Consider the following 23,871-nt stretch of genomic DNA (forward strand, 5'->3'; position numbering starts at 1 on the left):
TGTAGTCCTTTAATCTGTACATACCAAAGTTCCATTAATCCAACATAAAATAAATACTCTACACCAATATTGTAAAAAAATGCCATTGTTTCATTTCACACCTGACTGCAGGTACCTGGAACTTTGGCAGTATGCCCACCATTAGCTAAGGCTCGACTGAGTGTTTTGTGTCAGAATAACACACATACACATATCATTAATTTGGGTTAACCATTAAATAAGATGTGTACCTCCATCACTGTCTGGTTTGGCTCTGCAACCAAACTAGACAAACACAGACTGCAACGGACTATAAGGACTGCAGAGAAAATCATCGGTGTCGACCTGCCCCCCATCCAGGACTTGTACCGGTCCCGGGCCAGGAAACGGGCAGGTAGCATCACCGCTGACCCCTCACACCCTGGACACAAATTCTTCAAACTCCTCCCCTCCGGCAGGCGCTACAGATCACTGTGCGCCAAAACAACCCGCCATAAGAACAGCTTCTTCCCCCAGGCTGTCTCTCTGATGTACACTAAACCATAACAGTGTCACACCTGTCAGATAAATACTCTCTGTAAACATACATGTAGATACACAATGCAACAATTCTCAAGCAGAATTCCATATTTCTATTTTTTGTATTATTTAACTACTATTTTATAATGTAAAACTACCTCTGCAACTCACCACTGCACTTTATCATATTATTTTAGCCTGTACATATTAGTCAAGCCTATTTGTTGTTTCTTTGTATTTATAGCTAAGGTTATTGTTATTATATTTTTATTTTATTTTTTATTGTAGTTCTTATTCTTATTCCTATTCTTATGCCTTGTACAAAGAGAGCACAGTTTACTGAAGTCAAATTCCTTGTGTGTTCAAGCATACTTGGCGAATAAAGCTGATTCTGATTAAATAAGCATTGCAGCTATGACAGATAAGACAAGTAATAGTCATATCTGTTGGATCCAACTGGGTTAAAACCAGTCCGGATGTTTGGAGGTTGTTACATAGATTAAAAAAGTCAGTTTGTAAGTTGTAAGAGAAAGAAAAGAAAGTAAATGGGTTTCAAACAGTAATCGGACAAATAAATCCTAGGTAAGGTAATGATACCTGTAAACACTAGTTAACAACAGCTACAAGCTACTTGTACTATGTGTCCTAACTCTAAACCTGGCAGACTCTGAAAAGACAATGACTCACAGCTGATATCAGTGTTATCTATTCCCAAAGGATTTGCGAGTGCACATCTGACTCACCTAAAACATGAGGTCATGGGCCTTCATAGAGGACTGTGATAACTTCCAGTGGATTCAAAATACCCAGGAGCATGAATCAAAGCGGTCTGAGTTTACACATATGTCATTTTAATTCGTCAGTATGTTTGTGGCAAACATTTTCTCATGTAAAAGCCGGAGTTTTTGAAAACCAAACTATGACTTCAGAGGGAAAGTTTGGACTTCAAATAGTTTTGACGGCTACAAATAAACCGGGTTTCCATCAACCACATCTCCAGCTCTGGGCTCTCCTTCATCTGTAATCCCATCCCGAGGACCTAAAAACAGAGTGAGAGAATGAGACCCCTCCAAGATCAGGGCTTTGAACCATCACGTGCCCCCAACAGCTGTGAAGTGGCCCCCACACAGACACTCTGGATTACTCCTCATCTGTCTACGAGCCGACTTCCAGACCAGTTATAAATACGAGCAGCACTTGACTGAGAGTTCATGTTGCTACTGCCACAGCCAAATTTGGCCCCTGTTGTTCAATCCCAGAGGCTTCAAGTGAATAAGCGAAACCAACAGTCACTAATTCCAGCCGGTCCTGGATAGGTTTATTAAAGGTCTCATTTTGGTGAGTAGTTGCTTTACGCAGTCTAACCACTTTCCTCAGTCTCGTGTGACTCACAGGCAGGAATACATAATCTTCCCACACCCCCTCCAAGAGCATCAGAGGACATCATGTGCCCGACTCAGAAGCACTGTAATTAGATAGAAATACATATGGATCACACATTGAGTTATGAGGTTGTGTGAAATAAGTAATTAGTGAGGAGACGTGCATACAAGTCTATGCCTTGGTATGGGACATGCATCTTTGGGGTGTTTATTTGGACAACAACTCATAAAACCAGACTGTATAAATGTTGATGAAAAACAGAATTTGATGGTTTGTAAATCATTTAAAGACTAAACTTACTTGAAAGTTCAAAGACAACATTTCAAATGTGGAACCTAAGCAGTCTTTTGGTTTCATGAAAAATATGCTCAGTTTGAATTTGATGCCAGCAACACGTTTCAAAACAGTGAGGATGGGAACATCACACACTGAAATAGATGTTATGCTAAAAAATAACAAATCAGAGGAACATCTCTCAGCTAATTAGGTTAATTTGCAACTTGTTGGTAACATGACTGGGTATAAAAAGGACACTTACGAGAGGCTGAGTCTCTCAAGTAATGATGGGAAGCGATTCACCACTCTGTGAGAAAATTGGTGAGGAAAAAGTCCAGCGATTTCACAATAATGTTCCTCCGCATAAAATTGAAAGGAATTTGGGGGATTTCTTCATCAACAGTGCATAATATCATTAAAAGAGTCAGAGCATGTGGTGAAATCTCTGCACAAAAGGGACGTGGCAGAAAAAACTGTGTGGATGGCTGAGATCTTCAGGCTGTTAGGCAGCATTTCATTGAAAACAGATATGACTCTGAAGTGGAAATCACTGCATGGGCTCAAAATCACTTCCAAAAAACACTGTCTGGTGTTGCAGTTTGTTGCTTCATCCACATATGCATGCTGATGAATCAAAACTCTTCTTGGAAATCATGGACACAATGACCTCTGTTCTAAGGAGGAGAGGGACCACCCGAGTTCTTATCAGCACGCAGTTCAAAAGTCAGCATCTGTGATGGGATGGAGATCTGGGATCACATCTGGGAAGACATCATTACTGCTGAACAATATATACAGGTTTTGAAGCAACATATACTGCCATCCAAACAATGTCTTTTTCAGGGAGGTCTTCTATATTTCACCAAGACAATGTCAAGCCACATTCTTCACGTATTACAGGAGCATGGCTCAGGAGTAGAAGGGTCTGGTGCCAAACTGGCCCTGCCTGCAGCCCTGACTTGTTACCCATCGAAAACATTTGGTGAGCTGTAAAATGTGAAAAACGACAAAGAAGACCCTGAACAGTGGAGCAGCTCAGATCCTATATCAGGCAGGAATTGGGAAACATTCAGAGAGTTGTTAAAAGAAGAGGTGATTTAACACAATGGAGAAAAAAAAGCTTCTGTCCCAACTGTTTTGAAACTTGTTGCTGGCCTCAAATTGGAAAAAAGCACGTAGTTTTCAAAGGACAACCACATTTTTCAGTTTGAACATTTGATATGTTGTTTTTGCACAATTCTTAATTAAATATAGGCTTTTAATGGTTTGCAAACCATTAAATTCTGTTTTTATCAACACATTACAGAGTGCAGCAACTCCCATGGGATTAGGGGTGTTTTTTAGCCTTAGGTATTTCTGGAGCCAGAATTGAGATCAATGTAAGTGTCATCATCATTTGACATAAACTGAATGAGCTAAGTACAATGAATGCAGAGACTGAGGCTCGCTTACTGTAGCTAACATAAATAAAATTATAGTAACACTGAAAAACCTGGATGACAAACTGAAAGACAATTTTGGCAAAGATCTTCAAAACACCCAGAAACAAAGCACTACCAGGATGTTGAGTCACTGATTCAGCTAGTAGCACCCACCAGTCACTCAACCTTGGTCACGCCCCCAGCTGTGCATAAAAAACCCTCAATATAAATAACATTGATGAGTTTTAAAATTCAGCTCCAACATGAATAACTGCTATATTGAGCAAACCCTTTTGGCCAGGCTGCAATCATGTTTAATTCTGCTGTAAAGCTGTTGACATCTCAAGGGGTCTTATGAGTTCTGATTCACTTTTGGGGCCTGCCTCATGAGGTCATTTGAGGAATTACAGTTTTGGGCACTTCAAGGCTAAATCTTTCTATTATGGAGATTAACACTTGCAATTAAGGCTTGTAATTGCCACATGGTGAACAAAACAGTGCTTCATTGCTTTTAGAATTCCTGACTTATCAGTGAAAACCTCAAGAGATAAAATCAACAGATTATGGATAACAGAGGCATCCAACATAGACTGGTTTAAAATATGTTTTATTGACCTTCCTATCACCTTCTCTCTCAGTCTTAAAAAGCTCAAGATAACTGAGAGATAACCCAAAAAGAAGTCTCTTCTTCTGGTTAATAATCTCAGTGTCACTGATAAAGTCTTTTGAACCCACAAGTGTGAAACTGACCACATCTCAACCACATTGGTTTTCAAACAGAAAGGTTAGTGGATGAGAAGAACCCTCTTCACAGTTTTTTTTCGGGGGGAATCACTGGCTCCTCCTCCCCAAACTTTGTCACGGGTGTGGGAACTCCCAGCTGCATGTATCATGAGTAGGTGAGCAGAGGAGGCGTGTGTCTGGACAGAGAGAAGCAAAGAGAGGAGCGAGGACGCACAGAGGAGCTGACGGAGCATTAATGAGATACTGGCCGGTTAGAGTTACAGGGATGCAGTTTTAGCCCAAACCCACCACTGTTTTTCAGGCTCGAATCTGCGGACTTGAACGCGCCAAAAACTGGGAACATTTTCGTTTTTGAAAAGAAACTTTAGTGGATTAACTTATTCTCAAAAATGGGCTTGGAACAGTTTCGCGTAAAGACACCGGGGACAGCAGAGCCTCCTGCCCGCTCACTCCTTTGTATGATCGGGCTGTTGCTCACTTTTTCTCAGCCTGTCTGTGAAGCGTTCAACTTGGACGTGGAGAACCCAGCTGTTTACAGCGGACCTGAAGGGAGCTATTTTGGATATGCTGTTGACTTTTATTTGGCTGATTCCACCAGGTAAGTTTCTTAAAATAGATATATTACACATTTCAAATAGTTAAACAATTAAGTAGAAGTCTTTCAGTAAACTCACTCCAGAACAAAGCCTGAAACTTTTGTTTGGGTTTGGATTCATCACTTCAGGATGGTTGTACACAAACATGTTGCGTGCAAACTTTCCATTGCCTCAAAACCTCAAAACATTTCCGACCCCAATGTTAAGGTTACAGGGCAAATTTCCAAAAAGGAAATACAAGATTTAGTGGTTGAATTTTGTTTTCGCTCTGATTTTAAATCAAGGCTTTGTGTACATACTGTGATCTCAGGACACATGCGTGCTTTACGCACAGCGCGCACGCCCTCACTGCGCACACAACTCTCTGTAATTGAATATACTGAGGAAATTACATCTGTGTTCTGAGTGACTCAAACATTACAGCTCCAATAATACTAATCTGAGTTAGTGGCCATTCCATCATAAGAAGGATCAACCATAGAAGGGATCAGAAACCTCTTAGAAGTACCCTCAAATCCTAATCTCATTGTCCCACAAAATTATATTTAATTCTGATCTTTTAATCTGATCCTTCCTTCTAAAGCCAGTTAACTGCAACCTTTAGCTTCCACATTGTATTGGTTTGAAATACTGCTGAGGATAGAGATGCTGCCTGGCTCGGGGGAATGTGATCCCTGTGACACTCAGCATGCTGTGATTGTCCCTGCATTCTTTCTAATAGGATTTTGGCATCAGTCATTTTGAGGGTCTTGAAGTCGTGCACACATGCCTGTGGTCAGGTCTAATTCCCCTGCAGTATGAGGAATAAATAACTCAGTGGGTCATTGTGACTGCCTAAGAAATACATCAGCAAAATGCAGGACAGAGCAAACCATGGGTTAATAAGATGCTGACAGATTTGCGTTTGAGCTCTGTACATTCTGCTGAGCCTTGGACCCGACCCTGTAATCGTAATAATGATTAACAAAAGGTTCTGTGGCCGCAGTCAAGGTTTCACTCAGACGTAATCAACCTTCCTGGCTCAGCCTGTGTCTCGGCCCACCGTTGGACCAGCCAGCACGCTGGGATTTCAGATAGGGCTTTGTGCCGAGTGGGCCGTCAGCAGCAGCTCTAGTTTCCCCTGTTTCTCCTCCCTGCTTCCCTGGACGGCAGACACTCAGACATGGGGAAATTTCTCCCCCACCTCCCCTCCCCTTACCCTGCTCTTTGCTGTCTCTTTAAAAGCCTGCTGCCATTGCTCTCGTGTCTTTTGCCTGGGAAGCTTCAGGAGAGCTGTATGATTTAAGACGTGAAGCTTGAATGCATGGACCCTCTTCTCTCTTCAGAACCCCCTCCTTATTTTCCCTCCTATGCTGATGTCATCCTGCAGGGCTTTTTAATTCATCCACCACCTAGAACTCCCCTCCACCCACCCACTGTCTAGCCGCCCCATCATCTCCCCTTGCCTCATTAAGTGTTAGACACAGTAGACGTCATTTTACTGATGACTTAATCTGAAGTTTCTTCAGTTAGGAGGCCATGGGGGAGGAGATGAGACAAAGGTTTGTATGTGCAGAGCAGGAATAATGGAGGTGTAGCCTCCTACGAGCTGTAATTTCCCTTGAAGATGATATGTGTTCAGAAGTCAAATGTCAAACAAAACAAAGTACAAGAGAGCAGATTTAGGAGCATGAATCAGAGCTTAATCTGGAAACCACATATATCTGCCACTTTTCATCTTCACTTTCTTAGAAGTCCACACTCAACAACATGTCAGCAGAGTTTTGAAGTGAGTTTCTGTTATCTCTTGTTTCTGCCGTCACATCATCATCGCCCAAACTTTGTGGAGACAGGGAGAGGGGGAGTAGCCGGAGTCCCCGGGTGAGGTCAGTGGAGGGTTGAACAAGGAGTTTCTTCATGTCAGAGCAAGCTGCTGTGAGTCTGGCTCTGACCTTTATGAATAAAATTGTGGCTGCTTTTGAAAAACTTTAGTTATCACTGGCTGACTGATGGCGTCTGTAGATGTAGAGACAAGGAAGGAGGATAGTTTTCAAACCCATAAATGTTCTGTCAGGCCAGTAAACACAAAGGCTTACTTTCTCCCACTTTGGCGCTCGTTCTTGACAACCAGTTTATATATCTGTCTTGCCCTCCGGCCTGGCCTAATAAAATTAAATTTGGACACTAGCAGACAGCCCACCATGGAAGAACGCCTGAGGATAGAGTGTGTGAACTGTGTGTGGTGACTCCTGTCAGAAACACACACAGGAAAGGCACGAGGATATATAGTCCCCTGTTGTGTTTGTATGTTATTTCATGTTGAGCGAAGATGGACTCCTCACATGTACAGACACCCTCCTCTTCATCATAGGAAAGACTTCTGAAGGCTGAGTCTCCCCTCAAACACTAAATAATCAAACACCAACAGACTCCTCTGACTTTCCCCGGTGCCAGGCAGCGATAAGGGAGTGGATCACACTGAGATAGAAGAGGTTAAAGGTCAGGGGCTGTAAATAATAACAGACCTGTACTGGAGTGCATGAAAGGATGAGACAGCTTCTGGTGTCTGTGGATGAACATAAAGAGATCATAGGTTTTAAAACAGCTTATTGCTTCATGTGAGATCATTATGGCTGCTTACATTGTCCACTGAATATTAGTGTCCACTAATAAGTCTGTTTCTTCCCCTGAGAGAGGTCTCTGCCTTTATAGAGGGAGAGTTTTGCTGTACTAAAATACAAGTCTTGCCAATTGGTGGGGTGAATTGGGTTTCTGTACTTGATGTTAAAAGAAATCAATTCTAGATCTACTCTTTTCATGAACTGCAACGACATAAATTTTGATGCAGCTTGGGGCTGTTTTATAAAATTAGAACTGTGTGATAACTTTTACCAAGTTTCCATTAGTCCTCCAGGAAGTTTCAGTTGGTCTTCCAGGAAAAGCTCTCCAGGAAGTGCCCTCCATAGACATATAAAGTGCAGAAGCTGCATTGGCTGCTGGGGTGCAAGAAATACGGCTGCCATCTTGGTCCAAAATACCTATCATACACCACGTATATCACATATCAGAATATTCTATTACTGTTAAGCCCACTATAATTATTAAAATACGCTGAACCATGTGTCCTGTATCATACCTACATGTATGCTGTTTGCAGAAATTAAAAACCCAGCATGAAAATCAGTTTAGTATTCAGCGAGTTATATTTGATTGAATGCGCTGACACTTAATTGTGCCTGCCAAACAGATTACACTGAGTGGAGTGGGTGACTGGACCAAGATGGCGGCCCCACGGCTCGTCAGCGCCAATATGTAGTAGCGGCTGATTCTGCGTCTGCTCTTTATATGTCTATGGTGCCCTCTGTCCGTTGTAAGAGTAGCCTACTCCATGTCACTGATGAAGTTTGTTGTTATAAGTGGGTCTCTCTCTGTGTGTGAGTAAATCAAGTAGCATAAAATTCAGAATACACTGTAGTCGCACCAGTACATGAACACTGTCCCTTTTTTGGGTTCCCAGAGATGTTTTAACTGTCTTCCTGTGTAAAACCATCCACAATGTGCAGCTTCTGTGCAACTGTGTAGCTCTTTAGTACAATTCGTTTAGCTTCTCTGCTAGCTACTGATACTGTAGTTGAGCTCAGCCTGTGGTAGTTTTGATTGTGATTAAGAAACCCAAAGGCGCATGAACATTTGCGCCATCCACTAGGGGTGAGTACTGCCAAGAACCTCACGATACGATACGCATCACGATACTTGGGTCACGATATGATAGTATCATGATATATCACGATATTGTGATATATTGCGATATTCTACAAAGTAAACTAAGTAAAAGTAGGGATGGTGTATATGTAAATCACACAATATTACTCAAAATTGAAAGGATAAATTAAGTCAAAACAATTTGATTGTAAACAACTTTTCCACTTTATTGTTTTTGAAATACTGAAGTTGTATTTTAGTTCCAACTCGGCTAAAATGTGAATTTTTATTATTACAAAAATATCGATATTAAGAGTTGAAATATCTATATCATATTGGAGGTCAAAGTATCTCGATATATTGCTGTATTGATATTTCTTCACACCTCTACCATTCACCTCCACTGGTCACTTGTGTTAAACTGAGAAGTCAGTTCAATCGTAGTCCAAAACATGACATTAGTCAACATATAGCTTGAACTGCAGAGTAAAAGTCAACTTGGCGAAACGTTATCTGAAGGCAGCCTTAGAGAAGACAGTATCATTATAAATGCTCTGTGATGAAGGGAGGACGCTCTGACAGAGTTAATAATCTGTTCCAGTCCAGGCATGTGTCTCAGTGATGTGTCGGTGATGTGCATTAGCTCACGGATGGTTTGACCATGACGAGCATGCAGAGGTCAGTCAGTCCATGTTGGTCACTCTCCTGGAGTTTACTCTCTCCACATGGGTTAGAGTTAAACTAATATTGACATTGGCCTGGTTTCTCTCTTTTGACCACTAAAGCAGAAATGTTCTCTCTGACTATACCAGAGTCCTCTCCATATATGATCACTCTCATTCCTGTGTTTGCTTCCAGTGATGTCCTCTTCTATGGTCTTCTTTCTAAATCAAACCGGTGAAGTGTTTGAGCTGCAGGAGCACAGTTTGTATATTTGGGCTGCCAAGCTTTTCTTCATCCAGGTTCTCGTCATGGCGTGCAGACAATGGAGCCCTTTGTCCTGACGACTGACAATGTTTACTTGTTTTCCATTTTTAGGACTTCTAACTATGACTTATTTCTTACTTAATTAAAGCGAAGCGTCTTTAATTTTCCGTTGTCAAACTTTATATGCACCTATGATGATAAGGCCGGTAGGTTGGGCGTAAAAGTGTCTGTTGCTGTAAAGGTCAGAGAGGATATACTTAGCATGACTACACTGCAGTCTGTCTCAAACATTCTAAACTGTGCCTGTCTAGCTTTACCGGTCTGCTGTTTGAGGGGGCTTTTGAATAACGAGCCTGTGTGTGTTTCAGTGGAAAAAGGAGTCAGTGTGGATTGTGACGATGTGTTTAAAGGGCCCGTGGACCCCGCTGTCACGTCTGCAGCTTTAGGTCTGGGAATACCCCGAGGACGTCATGTCTACCTTTGAATGGAGTCAGCCTTTGGTCAGGGTCGTCCTGACTCAGGCTTTGGTAGATTTTAATCTCTTACTGCCAGGAGGCCTGTTTTGCTTTAACCCAGGGTCGTGAAGTGACTCACATGAATGGTAACTTGATAAAGTCCATTCTTTATATAGTAACAGGAAAATGACGCCACCGTGAAATCCTACTGGAAGATTTTCAAATCTGAATCAGATCTCATATTTGAGATGGAAACGAGACGTAACCTCTTGCTATTACTGTCTATGGTTTGTACGGACAGTAAGTGCGAGAGGTGTGGGTTGAGCTAGAATTGGGGGGGGTGCAGACAAAGTGTTTCAACAGCTGCCTCAACCCCCCCCCTCACTGATCACCACATTTAATACAACAGCCTCTCTATCCTGAGGTGGAGAGGACTGGACCCCCTGACGTGGGCATTGTGGAGAGGTGTGAACCACCAGCAGTTAAACTCCCTGCAGGAGGATTTTAGGGTGGTTGGACTGTGAAAAGGGTGGGGGGGTGTTGTATTTGAGGGCGGGGATGGGAACAGTTTGGCATGAGAAAATGCATGGGCTCAAGTCATGCTGATGTTTTTAAGTTGCAGAATGCTTGAAATTTCTCACTGGCCACTTGTGAAATGCTTTTTGCATGGTTGGTGGTTTTGACAAAACAGCTGCTGGTTTAGACACATTAACAGTGAAAACGACAATATGAATGGGGTACTACAGATACAGTGATGGCAATGCTTGCTGAAAGGTTAGAAGCACATATGTCAGCCACTAAATCAACTTGCTGATTCAGTGACAAGGGCAGTAACTCCACCCGCCCACAGAATAGTGTAAAATCATCACGTCTAAACTTCTATTTCCAAATGCTTTTGGACGTCTACACATTTTCCTGTGTGACAATAAACAACATTGTTGTACTTCCTCGGCTAGCAGTGCTTGTAATTTTCAGGCCACCTGTTGCTCAACACTAGTATCCTTTTGAGGGTACTAAGGAAGCAGTTTTGTGGTGATAGTGGAATCAGATCCTCAGCAGACTGGACTGTTTATCTGATCAGCTCTGTTTGGTGTGGGTTCAGACCTCAGTCCCTCCTTTTCAACTTTATCGAGGCATGTGGAAATGTCTATAAAGTGGTATAAAAAGTCCTGATTTGCTCCAGGCCTTTGGAGTAACAAACAGCTCCCTTATCTCCCTCTGCGTCGTACAGTACCATCTGACCGTTAAGAAAACATGTGGCTTTTGTACAGCACAGTAAACTCTCTGTCGTCGTCTGCACACGCCATCCCAGCAGGTACTGCTACTCTCATCATCCCTAGACTCCTGGACAGCACTGCTGAATACACGTGTGTGTGTGTGTGTGTGTGTGTGTGTGTGTGTGTGTGTGTGTGTGTGTGTGTGTGTGTGTGTGTGTGTGTGTGTGTGGTTGGTGTGCATGTGTGTGTGTGTGCACAGAACGACCGGATCGTCCATATGGCGGACACAAGAGCTCAAACAGCTTCTGTCTGGCCTTGGCTTTGAGTTGAACACAAGACTAGTCGAATGGCTCCATGTGGTCTGGAATAAGTCATGACACATTGCTTTAGCTTCTCATTTCTGTCATTCAGCTGATTTAATTCCAAGTGCCCACGCCTGCTTTGAAAAGTAAATATTACAGCAGCATGACATCATATAACTCCTCATTAATATCTTGAACAGGTCATCCGGCTACCCAGCTTCATATTTCCATCCACTCACATTGATCTAAGCGTTGTGTCATTTCGCTGGTGAAATGATTCTCCAGAGTTGCAGGGTTGGAAATGTTTGTTGTATTTCGGCATGCTTCATTTATCCTCTGCTGGAGCAAACGCAGTGAAGGTCAAGTGCTGCCTCTGGCCCGGATTAGGTCACTGCCTCTGAGAGATATTGAACCACTCCAGTATTTGAGCATGTGTTGAAAGCTGGGTGTAAACTCCATGGGTCACTGTACATGTATCAGTGAGGTGTTGCTGAAGTTTGAAGGCCTTTTCTCCCCCCTTTTTTCCCCTTACCAGCTCCATTCGTGCTGCAGCGTTCACTGAGCCCTGTTTATGACTGCAGATGGTGGCTCTGGCAGGCTTAACGAATGTGATTTTCTCCCCTTACTTTCTAGATTAAAGCTTTTGTAATAGTTTTCAAGTGACATCAGCTTTGCAGCTGGGGTCGGAAGACAATTAAATGTGAAACGGAGGGAAATGTTTGGGTTTCAGGGGTGGGGGTAACAGAGGAATTTGCCCTCTTACAGCCTCATCCTGTAACCTCATCATAAAGTGTATTAGTAATTGCTACGCTCTCAGGATAGTGTCAAATCAGCAAGTTCTAGCACCCCTAATTTCTCAACCCGACATAAAAAAGTGGTTGACATTCTGGCAATTACGGTGCGGTGGGAGATTTTTGGTAGCATTTTAGCTTCAATGAGACAAACACAGTCTTTGCTTACAGTGAAGCTCTTGTTTACACATTCCAAACTTGCAGCTCAAGTCTTTTACAGTAGTTTAATTAATGTTTAATTGTCAGCCGGGTGTCTGCGGTCATTAGTGGCTGCTGTGTGGCAGCTGGATGGGCTGACTTTGCTTGACATGGTGAAGCTGCTAATGCATTTGGACCACTTACTCCACTACATTGCACAAGCCTCTCTTTTGTGAAATAAGTCTGCTATTTCTCCATAGCAACTTGACACTTACAAATGAACAAGTGAGGATTAGTTTAATTCCAGTAGCCAAAACATTTCACTAAAGATTGGTCATGGCTTTGCAGCTTTGCCTGCTGTGATTTCTATCAAACCAGAGATGGTGCTTCTTTCAATGTCTCTCTGAGCAGCCTTTTGTCTAGACTCACTCTCGCCACTTTGGCTAAACACAACCTGATGAGTCTGTCCTTCAGCAGAACAGCTGAGGATCACTGCCCCCCCCCCCCCCCGACGAATTACATATATTTGCATACCCATCCTAAGAGCCTGTAATACACTCCACCTTCTCTTACAAAGGAATTTGTAATGCAGCACTCAGCCGACTGCAGTTCATTAAATGCTAATGATACAAAAACCTTACCTTTGGAGCACACAGCTAGCAGACAAGGTGTGGGGTGGGGGAAATGCAAGTTTAAATCAACAGAACCCCGCCAGATAAAGACCCATTAAATGCTAATTTCTCTTAATTTGCAGCACTTTCAGATTGCGATCAGTGAATGTGTGTGTCTGCACATCTGCGTTTAACAGCGTATGGTAGTGAAAGCTCCCTCCAGCTGCCAACTTGCTGAAATGATGATGTGCTCGTTTTGTTATTTCCTGTATTGTGCACTTTGAAAAGTTGCCATGGCCAATGTTGCTGGACTCGGCTCAGATCTGCGGCTGTGGGAAGTGTCCTTGGCCTTGTTAATGTGTAGATTTTCCTCCAGTGGTGTCATGCACTGTATTCATGGTCTCACAGAGTTTTTCCAAAAGATTTTCGCCATAGAAAAATTATTCGGTCTCTTTTCTGCTGGCTTTAAAACTTTGCACCTTCTTGGCTATTATTCTTGCTGTAAATCTTTTGGAGCTTTTCAATGCAGCAGGTATCTTTGGCTTACAGGTCTTGAGCATGCCTGGCACTCTACTTTCCAAGGACATTCCTACAGAGCATAACAGCCAGGGTTTAAAACTTTCAGCCTGCTTATATTTGTGTAAAGGTATTGAGACAAGGGAGATTCCTACCCTTGCAGTTTTGAGAATCCCTAACTAGAAAGCCTCTGTACTCTCTGTATTGTTGTACAGGTGGAGCTCAGCTGCTCCACTGGGACACTCCTGTGCCTGCTTATGTGGTCAGAAACTGTTTCTCGCTCTCAGAGTTGGACTGTTTGTTTCTCTTTCTCTCTTTCAACACACACCAGGGCTTTCTGCTCCACATTTAGAATTGACATTGTACTGGATGTCTTCTGAGGTATCAAGACCACATATAACCGTGTGATTCTAAGCTCAAAACCTCTGCTGCGGGACGCTCCCTTTGATCTTCATCAGTTGTGTGTTTTCAAAACCTTCAGTGCTGACATGATTTGAAAGCTTTGTTCTGACCACCGAGACACTCTGGCCCACGTCTGTAATTTTTCCATAGCCCATCACTTTCTGTGTTTTGTCATCTGAGGTTGTAGATCCATTCAGAGGAATCATTTTTGGAATCAAGGCCTGAGACTATTCACCCTAGAGTTAGTAGAGTTGTTTTCTGTTTTGCAAGTCTAATCTGAAAAGTTATTATTCTGCTACTTTTTCACTGATCAGCAACTACAAAGGTTATGTGTGGTTTGAGGTTTTAGGGAAAAGGGGCAAATTTTAATCTAAAACAACACATTTGATCATTAGTGACTATTAAACAATGGCTATCACCAGCATTGAACCATTACTTGGATAACATAACCGTTAGCTAGTTTTTTTTAGAATGGAAAATACAAAAATTCCTCCCTAATACTGTTGTGAGCTGTTTTATGGTGATGTGAGATATCTATGGTTAAAGTTTGCTAGCTAACAGTTAAGCTAGCTGGCTAATGTTGCTTTTGGTATGTTTTATATTTTACCAAAACTTCAACTGTGCAGTTGCATACATTCCTAGCTAATGAGATATTAGCTTGCTTATGGTAATTATTAACCATAGAGCTATCTATGGTTAATGTTTGCTAGCTAACACTTAGGTTGGCAGCCTATGTAGCCTTGTTGGGCAGAGCTCAAGTTAAGAAAACTTATTTGTGAACTCATTAGCATACTTTAGACCAGGGTTTCCCAAAGTTTGGGTCGGGACCCCCTGGCGGGTCGCCAGGCACTAGTGGGGGGTCACAAGATGTCTCCCAGAACTATTATTTTTAAGTAATCTAAAAATTGCATATTTGACCTATTACTGAAAAAATAGCGACAGAAATAGTAGTTAAATTTGAAGTAAGACCTTGCAAACAAATCAATTCATTAGTTTTTCTGCCTTTCTTTGTTGCCAGATGACCTCTAAGGTTAGGGTTATGGTCAGTAAACAGTTGATTAACAAAAGCCTCTTCAGAAGCCACATACATGTAGGTAGGCAGATTTTCTGCAGACCAGCTAAATGAAGTATGAAGCAACTTTTAATCACTTCGAGGGACAGTGGGGGTCGCAAGTCTTTGGCACTTATATTTTCGGGGTCAGGGGCTGAGAAGTTTGTGAACCCCTGCTTTAGACAACAAATAATGTAAGTTTCAAATTCTAAACAGGCAGTTTATTTAACAACGCTAAACACAGGATCATAGAGTCTCCAGGTGAATAGTGTTAAATTGGGGCAAGCTAGCACCACCAGCTTTAGGTTCTCAGTTTAGTGATCAAGGTTTAATCAACTGTTAATTCTGGTGCTGACTAGTAAGGATGATGACATTAAGTAATTTAGTTGACTAAATGCACACATCCCTACTCAAAGTATTACACAATGTCTCTCCAGATCTTCACTTGTTATACTGTAGCTCCATATTAAGACAACATTTGAGCTTCTGACCCTGAGCATGACGTCATGTCATTATGGTTAATTGCTCAGTTTAACTACATTCTGACTCATGCTGGCTCCCTGTCTGCCTCTGGACCCCTGGGAGTAATATCCCTGGGGCAGGATGCCAACTTTAGCCAAATTGTAAACCTTCATGCACTATTGGAAGATCAGGGACCGGAAAGGGTGGTCTCTTCCTGTTTTGGAATCCCCTAGACACCGTCTGGTCTCAATGGTCCCATGCCTCCTTAACCAACATCAATGCCCTAAACTTTTCTGTGATGCTTGTCGGGTCATGTTGGTCCAGAATGAGGTAATGGCCAAGCCATCTACATCAGTAGATCTGTCTATAGGGGGATATTGAAGTTCACGATACCTTGGATTTTATGTTAGCGTATTATCACTCATTGCTCTCTCTTCTCCTCTTCCATCCTGCCTCTGATTTCTTTTTTTTTATGTCAGTCGAAATGGTCTCTGCCTTCCTGTGGTTGTACAGTGTAGCACCAAGGACATGGAAGTTTAGTGTCACAGCTGTAGAAACAAGAGTGTGACTCCACTTAGCCTGTCTGCTTTCTTGTTTTCCTATTCAATCTGCCCCTCAGGGATGCATGTGTGACCGTGTGAGTGTTTCTCCTTGTGTGTCTGACTGCACAAGTGGAGTGAATGTGTTTTCTAACCATCACATGTGCACATGTCAAAGCAGCAGTTTTTCCCTAGCTGTATGGGATTATGTAAAACAGTGCTGCAACCTGTTAAAATGTTTTGGTTCTGAGTCAGAATACAGCTCGCTGAGCGGTAAAATGTGCACGCTGCATTGTGTTTGAATCCGTCGAGTGGGAGGTCAGGAATGCATTTTTTTTAATCAAGGCCAGGTTAAGAGCTGCAAAACTTTGCAGTATGCAAGCCTTTAAGGATCCTGTGGTTTGGTAAACTTGTAACGTTGGATTAACAGCAGGTTCTCTCTCTCTCTTTCTCTTTTTTTGCAGCGCCAGTGTCGTTATAGGAGCACCCAGGGCCAACACACAGCAAGTAAACGTTACAGATGGAGGATCCGTGTTCTACTGTCCATGGAGCCTCGGCCAATCAGACTGTCACACTATTGAATTTGATCCTGAAGGTAAAACTTAGAATTGATCTGTTGTCAACCTAACTGTGACATAACTGCCTAACTACTAACACATCTTTGAGTATTTGACTTCCTTGTTACTGGAGAAGTTGCCAAAGTAGAGCTCCTGTTTCAACCCTCTTAGAACGCCCGAGGTCTGCTGCTTCTCGTACACTTTTGAAGCCACTGGAGCATTTCCTTTCGGCTCCTTTTGTCAGCAGCAGGTCTAGATCAGGCGTCAGTGTTCCTCTTCACTGAACTTTAGTTGGCTACGTTGGTTCCTGGATGCTGGATGATCCTCTCTTCCTGTTTGTATCTTCTATTTGGGGGCTGAAAGGGATAATAGGGTGTTGGAAGATGTTCTTCCAAACTCCTCCCTTCCTCTAGGTCATGTTTGTGTTGCCTTACCCCAGGAGCTTTAGGGAGATAAGCAATCGATAAACAAACATGGCAGACAAAGAAATGCACTGTTTGTATGACAGGTGAAGTAGACATCCCCGGTCCTGACAAAAAGACTCCAATGAATAAGTTAAAGTGCTTTTGGAGAACACGAGGAAGTGGGCGAGATTGTCTAATGACTGGATTCATGTTTCGATGTGTTGACAGAGTCGCCCTCAGCTTGTTTGGCTTAATGGAGCCATGGCTAAGTGTGGAAAGGGATAATCAAAGTAAAAACACTGTCTTGTTGTTGCTGGCTGAACACCCTCTGAAAATACACACTAACACTTTGTATGCATTGCACATATAAGGGGACAGTTTCTGCTGCTTTCTTGGCAGCCTTCCTGAGCTTCAGATGGTGCGCCAGCTTAAATTTACCGTCCATAACGCACAATAGTTAGAAATATTCCACTGAGTGTTTCACAAGCCTGCTTTAACAACATTCTTTTATTGGACACTGCTGCTTGGTACCCTATTTTTGCACTGTTTTCCTTGCAACATAAAATGTGTTGCACATCCAGGGGTGCTGGCTGGAGGCCACAGCGAGTGATGTCATGTGCAAACAGCAAGGCCTTACAGGGGAAGGTTAGTCCCCTGGGAAGTCAGAGAATGTCCTTCATATATTTTAAAGGGCTTTTGAAGAAGCTGATTTGAGTGCCAGAGCTGGTTCTGACATCTGGATCATGGCAGAATCTGTGTTCAGTGTGAGGCAGCATGGACATCTGCATGCAAATGTGGCCATGCCAAACAGCTGTTACATGGATGACATTTACTGCTGTGATTCATTTACTGTAGTTGTAGATCTTTTCCTTTCCAATCTTGACAGTGAAAGCCAGAGCAATAAAAAAATACATTCAATGATGATACTGGCTGTTCGTATGTTCTGACTCCCAGGTTGTCAAATAAAGCAGCTAGTTCAGTCGTCCAACGCAACAAAACATGTTCCTTTAGGTACCACTCTGACTTCAACGCTTCTATCACTCACTGCTTTCATGTGGCAGGTGAGGTCAGGTAAAATAGAATGAAGTCCACTAAGGTTGTTGGCGACTGATGGGTCAAACAATCAATGTGCTCTCTCTGGATCAAGTTCTGCCTGAGTGTCTGCACGCTCCAAGTCATGCATGTCAAATTGACGTATTCAAATCACATTTCCCCAGATGTGGCTTGTTTATTATCACTACCCTCTGAAAATCTACCTATGCGATGCCAATTTTTTTGTGCTAACTTGACCCTAGAGGCTTGTTTGGCCAAACTGTTGCTAGTGGTAGAGGTCATGTGTTGTATGCCTTTTTGAACAGGTAGGTCTTGAGGTGGTTTTTGAATGATTGAAGTGAGTCAGAGTTGTGGATGTGTGGAGGGAGAGAGTTCCAGAGAGTTGCGGCAGCGATGGCAAAGGCTCTGTCCCCCAAGGTGTGGTGCTTGGTCTTGGTGATAGGGGACAGGAGATTGGCATCTGATGATCTGAGGTGGCGAGATGGGGAGTGACGTTTGAGGAGGTAGGTCAGGTATGAGGGGGTGAGGTTATTGATGGCTTTGTAGGTGATGAGCAGGATCTTGAAGTGGATTCGGTGCTGTATGATGGGTGTGAAGTGGGCTCTGGAGCGGGAGTGGGTGAGTAACCATGCAGCTGAATTCTGGACATATTGGAGTTTTTTGAGGTCAGTGGAGGGGAGGCCGTAAAGAATGCTGTTGCAATAGTCAAGTCGGGATGTTATGAAGGCGTGTATGAAGGTTTCAGCAGCAGAAACCCTCAAATGCTAAAGGTCAAAGATAAAACGGCTGTACGTGATGAGCCAGGAGTCAGAATGGTGACAGAGTGCTTCTACATTCTAATATATCTTTCTCCAAATTGTTGCTTACTGGTATTCTGTAATAACAAAATGGTGTCATAGGTCTCCCTGTCTCTTGGTGAGTTTGAGCTCTGACCCACGGGCCACAGACCCTCTTAATTAGCCTAACTAATTGGGTCAAAGTGGCCAGAGGCCCCCTCCCATCCACTTCCTCCTCCATTGAGATAAGAGCCTTTCTATGGATCTGAGAGGGGAGCGAGGGCAGTAGGGAGGGTGTCAGAGGGGCACATACAGGATGGGAGGAAGGGAGGCAGGGTGAGAGAGCTAGGGAGGGGGAGTGAGGGGAAGGAGGGGAGAGGGAGAAACCAGAGCCCCATTCCCCTGCTCTGTCCGGCTCTGCTCTCCTGCTGTCAGTACTCCCACAGGGGCAGCTGATGTGATGAGTGAATTTGGCCATTTGTCTTCCAACCCAAGTGACACACACACAAATACACACACAGGCACACACACGCACACATGCATGCACACACACAGAGGCTCTAACCTCCCTAATGGCTGTCCTCTCACACACAGTTCAAAGGCAAAGTGAGTCTAGTGAATGCACTCCAGACCCCAAAAGTCCTCAGCTGGTCCCTTGAGAGACTGAGACCGGGCACTGTGTCACATCAGCGCTAACCGGCCTCCCAGGGGACTTCAGTCAGAGGACAGCTTATGTTGTGGCCTCTTGGTTCCTCGCTATCTCCCCTTTAAATCTCCTCTATTTTCATTGAAAGCATTTCACACGACTCCAGCTGGTTGGCTTCAGTTGCCTCGCAGACAACAAGCAGAACTTTTCAGCGCCCATTACATTGACACAGAACATAACTAATGCTTGAACTAATGCCAGCATGTGAGAACTCAGCTCAGCCTCTTTGGGCTGTATGTTGGTATGTTTCCTCTCTTTAACATACTCAAAAATGACAAGTAATCAATCATTCTTTTTCATGTTTATAGCTCTGAATCCCAACAAAAGTCATCCCAGGACACTTGGCAAGTCTAGACTGGGCTCTATGAGGAATTGTTTTGTTGAGAACCAGCATTAATCTGTCATTGAGTGAGCCCTGAGGAACCGTGGTACAGACAGACCTCCTTATATCAGGCAGAAATCTCAAACAAAACCAGACTCATTGGTGAACAGCCATTTGTTTTGACTGGATGGGTTTAGAAAGATGGGTTTTCAGCTTCTTCAAACAGCAGCAATCTCTGATGATTGAAGGTTTGTTCAGTCTTCCCTAGTTGAGGTAAAACTACCAGAAGGATGAAACTTTTTTTTTTTTTTAAGTTATATTTTTTGCCTTTTTGCCTTTATTCGATAGGACAGCTGAAGAGAGACAGGAAATGTGGGGAGTAGAGAGTTGGGGAAGACGTGCAGAAAATGGTCGCGGCTGGGAATCAAACCGGCGACCCCTGCAACGAGGACTGTAGCCTCTGTATGTGGAGTCTTAGACCACTAGGCCACCAGTGCCCCAGAGAGATTAAACTCTATTATTATTATCCTCAAATTTTCCTCTAGCACATGAATCATTTGATGAAACACTGGATTATGACCACATCTTAGTAAAAGTAATGATACACTATACCTTATATGTACTTTCTGTTTACTGCAAATAAGCTATGGATAGATCAAGACATTTGAATAGAGGGAGAGATGGATAATGCAAATAATGATAGCATTAATATGCATTATAATAGAAACACCTATGATAATGATAACTAATTATATTGGTGTCAACCATGGTCGATGAAGTCAACCATGTAGACTGTTCAAAACATGAACAATGTCTCAGTTATGTCACCCATTGGTTTCTGGAGAGACGCTATGAGGCCAATACACTCCAACTAAGAGGCTTTTTACTAGTGATTGGAAGTTCAGCTCTTTTCAGAGAGCCGGCTCTTTTGACTCGGCTCCTAAAGAAGAGCCGGCTCTTTTGACTCCTGAACGGCTCTTAATTTAGGATCTTTTGTAGCCGTATATTTTACAATAACTTTGCAAAAACTAATGGTTTGTGTGTTGAAAACCCTTTTATGTACAGTGTTTTCATGAGAAGCCTCAAAATTGCCTAATTTTGTGCATTTATTCTGTTACAAAACCATTCTTACTTTTGTTTAGTATATTAATCTAACTTTTTTATTGCACAAATTAACAAGAAACTGCAAACATATCCACAGAACAGAACCAGAACCAAACTCAAGCAAACAGAACCAGAACCAAACTCTAGCAAACAGAACCAGAACCAAACTCAAGCAAACAGAACCAGAACCAAACTCATGGAAACAAAACCAGAACCAAACTCATGGAAACAAAACCAAACTCAAGCAAACCTTATTAATGTCCTCAGTGCAGGTTTGCATTGAGAAAAATCAGATGCCTCAGCTTGGATGGGCTGCAGCGAAAGGAAAAAACTGGGAGCCGGCTCTCTCTCGATGTGAGCTGGCTCTTCTGATTCACTATAAAGCATCGGCTCTCACAGCCACAGCTTTTGATCATGACACATCACTACTTTTTACATGGAAGCGTATTTAATAGAAAACAGTAAACAGTTAAAGTAGTAGTGACACTAGCTAACTAAAAATTGGCTCCTTAATATTGATGTTTATAGGGTTGCTATGCTTTTGGAGCCAACCTCAAGTGGATGCCAGGGGAACTACAGATTTCAGCACTTTTGCATTGGCCTTCAATTTTCAGTACCAGAGGTTGCTGCTTGGTCTATCGATGCCACTTCAGAAAGCAGCCTAAAAAATGATCCACGGGAATCAGTGACGTAAAAGAGAACAAAAACTAGAGAAGAAAAAAGTTGGGAACATGTATTAAAAGGACATGAATGCATAAAGATGGAGAGAGAGAGGATCAGAGTAACAGTGTAAGGATTACAACAGGACTTTCCTGCTGCTGCTGCCTCTAACTGGCTTGGTAACACGACTGAAACAGACATGGCAATTCTCAGCTCCTATGTCTCTGGTGGCTTTACATCGGCCTTGTCCAAACAGAGACCCCCGAGTTATGAAAATACTCACAGGGCTATGCTTATAGGAAAAGTGCTGTGCAGCTAAGGCAGATTAGTTAGAGTAACAAGCCCATAAGGAGCCCTTTCAAGTGACGGTTATGTTATTGCCTGTATGGCTAAAGCACTTCTTTTCACACTTAGACTTCTGACCACCAAACTCACTGGGGAAAGGTCTTACTGCTGTCAGCCCATGATAAATAACTTTAGCAGGAAAGTCCAATGATGGAGATTAAGCAGAAATAAAGCTGGGTTATTGAAAACTTTAATCTCTCTGCTTACTGTCTTGGATGAAGGGTAGCAGGAGAGAAAAACCTCTGTAATGACACGGAGACTTGGGCGAGATAGTGTAAGAAAAATGAATGGCAAGACGGAGATAATATTGAAAATGAAAACAGAGCGAAGGGGAGAGAGTAGTGTGTGCCTAAACAGAGATGACTGTGAGGTTGCTATGAGGAAACTGGGCCAGAGAGTGTGTGTTTTCATTGGACTGGACCCCAGCCCCTTTGCTGTTTCCACAAAGACACGGAGCAGCTCCAGGCTGCCTAGTTGGCGGGGAGAAAAGTCCAGGGGCGGACAGGCGTGGATGGAGAGGCCTGCTCTCTTCAAATCTGCATACGGCTTGATTTCAAGCAGTGTCGATCAGTGTTGAGACTAAAAGCGACACTACTTTCCTCTTTTGCAACATGCCTGTGGTTTGACAAGCGAAAGAGACTGCAAAGATTAGGACTGATCATTTTCCTCGCATTTGCTTCGGTTGCTCTTGACCTCACAGTTGCACTTTTCCTTGCAGATGCCATTTCAAGCTCTGACTTGATTTCCCCTGATGCGTTGTGACGTCCTCGCAAAATCAATTTGTTAGCACTTCAGTCTTCGCTGCAGCACAGATGTTACATCTGTCTTCCAATAAAGTTGTGTTTAAAACCGGACTCCTCAGACCATCTGTCATGTCACCTGCTGCTGTCAGAGTGCTGAAGTGGGAGATCAGCGTTTGGGACCAGGTGGTCAAACAGAGCAAAGGGGTCAATGAGGTTAAGCTAAGATAGTCCGGTCCAAACCAGGAACGCTTGGAGATTTTTATGTCCTGCATAGAGATGGTCTGATCCCATTTGTCCTTACTGATGACAGTTTTTATTCCTAGACTTGAGTATTGGCTCATATAGAGCAGGGGTTCTCCAATGGGTCGGGACCCTCTGGGGGGTCGCGATACACTATTTGGGGGTAGCAAGATGTCTTCCATAATTTTTAATATACTTCTTAATTGTCTTAAATGTCATATTTAAACCATTATTGTGAAAATATCGACAAAACTAGTAGTTCAATTTGAAATAAAACTTCCAGATAAAAATGGTTCGTTAGTTTCTTTTTGTTCCTTGTAGACACAGAACTCCTGAGGTTAGGGTTAGTTAACAGCTACTAAACAAAAGCCTCAGTAGCAGCAAGTTCATTCATTTTCTGCAGACCAGCTACATGAAATATGAAGCAACGTTTAATCACTTTGAGGGACAGTGGGGGTCGCGAGTCTCTGGCACCTATATTTTGGGGGTCGTAGGCTGAAAATTTTGGGAACCCCTGATATAGAGTATCCCCTTCTATGATTTGGATTGAAAAAAATACATAAAGTTGCCAATATTTTGCTATCTTTGAACAACATTTCCTCCTATGCTAGCACCACACTTGTTTGGAACTGTTATGCAGGAAACTACTTCAAACCAGTTACATTTTTGGGTGCTTATTGATCATGATGATGTTAGATCAATGCTTTGGCTGGCTTACTCCCCAATACCCAATACCGGATGAGCTATTTGTAGTAAGATAGGAGGCATATGCTGATTCTGGTGTCAGTAATTAGGATAAGTGTAGTCTTGAACAGAGGCCCAGGAGCAAATTCCATATTTCTCCTTAATATGATTGTCTTCATATGAAAAAGACTGTAACTGGAGTCGTACAGCCTGCATCTCGCCAACCGTCCAGATGTTTCAAGGGTCTGGAAAGAATTACAATCCTCA

At 42.9% G+C, this 23,871-nt stretch overlaps 1 protein-coding gene across 1 annotated transcript in view; it reads left to right on the forward strand.

Moving 5' to 3' along the window:
- The first annotated feature begins 4,495 nt into the window (after nucleotides 1-4,495).
- Nucleotides 4,496-23,871, forward strand: part of itga5 (integrin, alpha 5 (fibronectin receptor, alpha polypeptide)) — a 47,648-nt gene continuing 28,272 nt past the window's right edge. The window contains exons 1-2 of the mRNA XM_034695529.1: nucleotides 4,496-4,920; nucleotides 16,475-16,605. Of these exons, the coding sequence (XP_034551420.1) occupies nucleotides 4,712-4,920; nucleotides 16,475-16,605 (340 nt within the window). The 5' untranslated portion in view covers nucleotides 4,496-4,711. The remainder of the gene's footprint in view (nucleotides 4,921-16,474; nucleotides 16,606-23,871) is intronic.

This window comes from Notolabrus celidotus, chromosome 11 (assembly GCF_009762535.1).
Source record: "Notolabrus celidotus isolate fNotCel1 chromosome 11, fNotCel1.pri, whole genome shotgun sequence".
In the NCBI taxonomy this organism is placed as follows: Eukaryota; Metazoa; Chordata; class Actinopteri; order Labriformes; family Labridae; genus Notolabrus; species Notolabrus celidotus.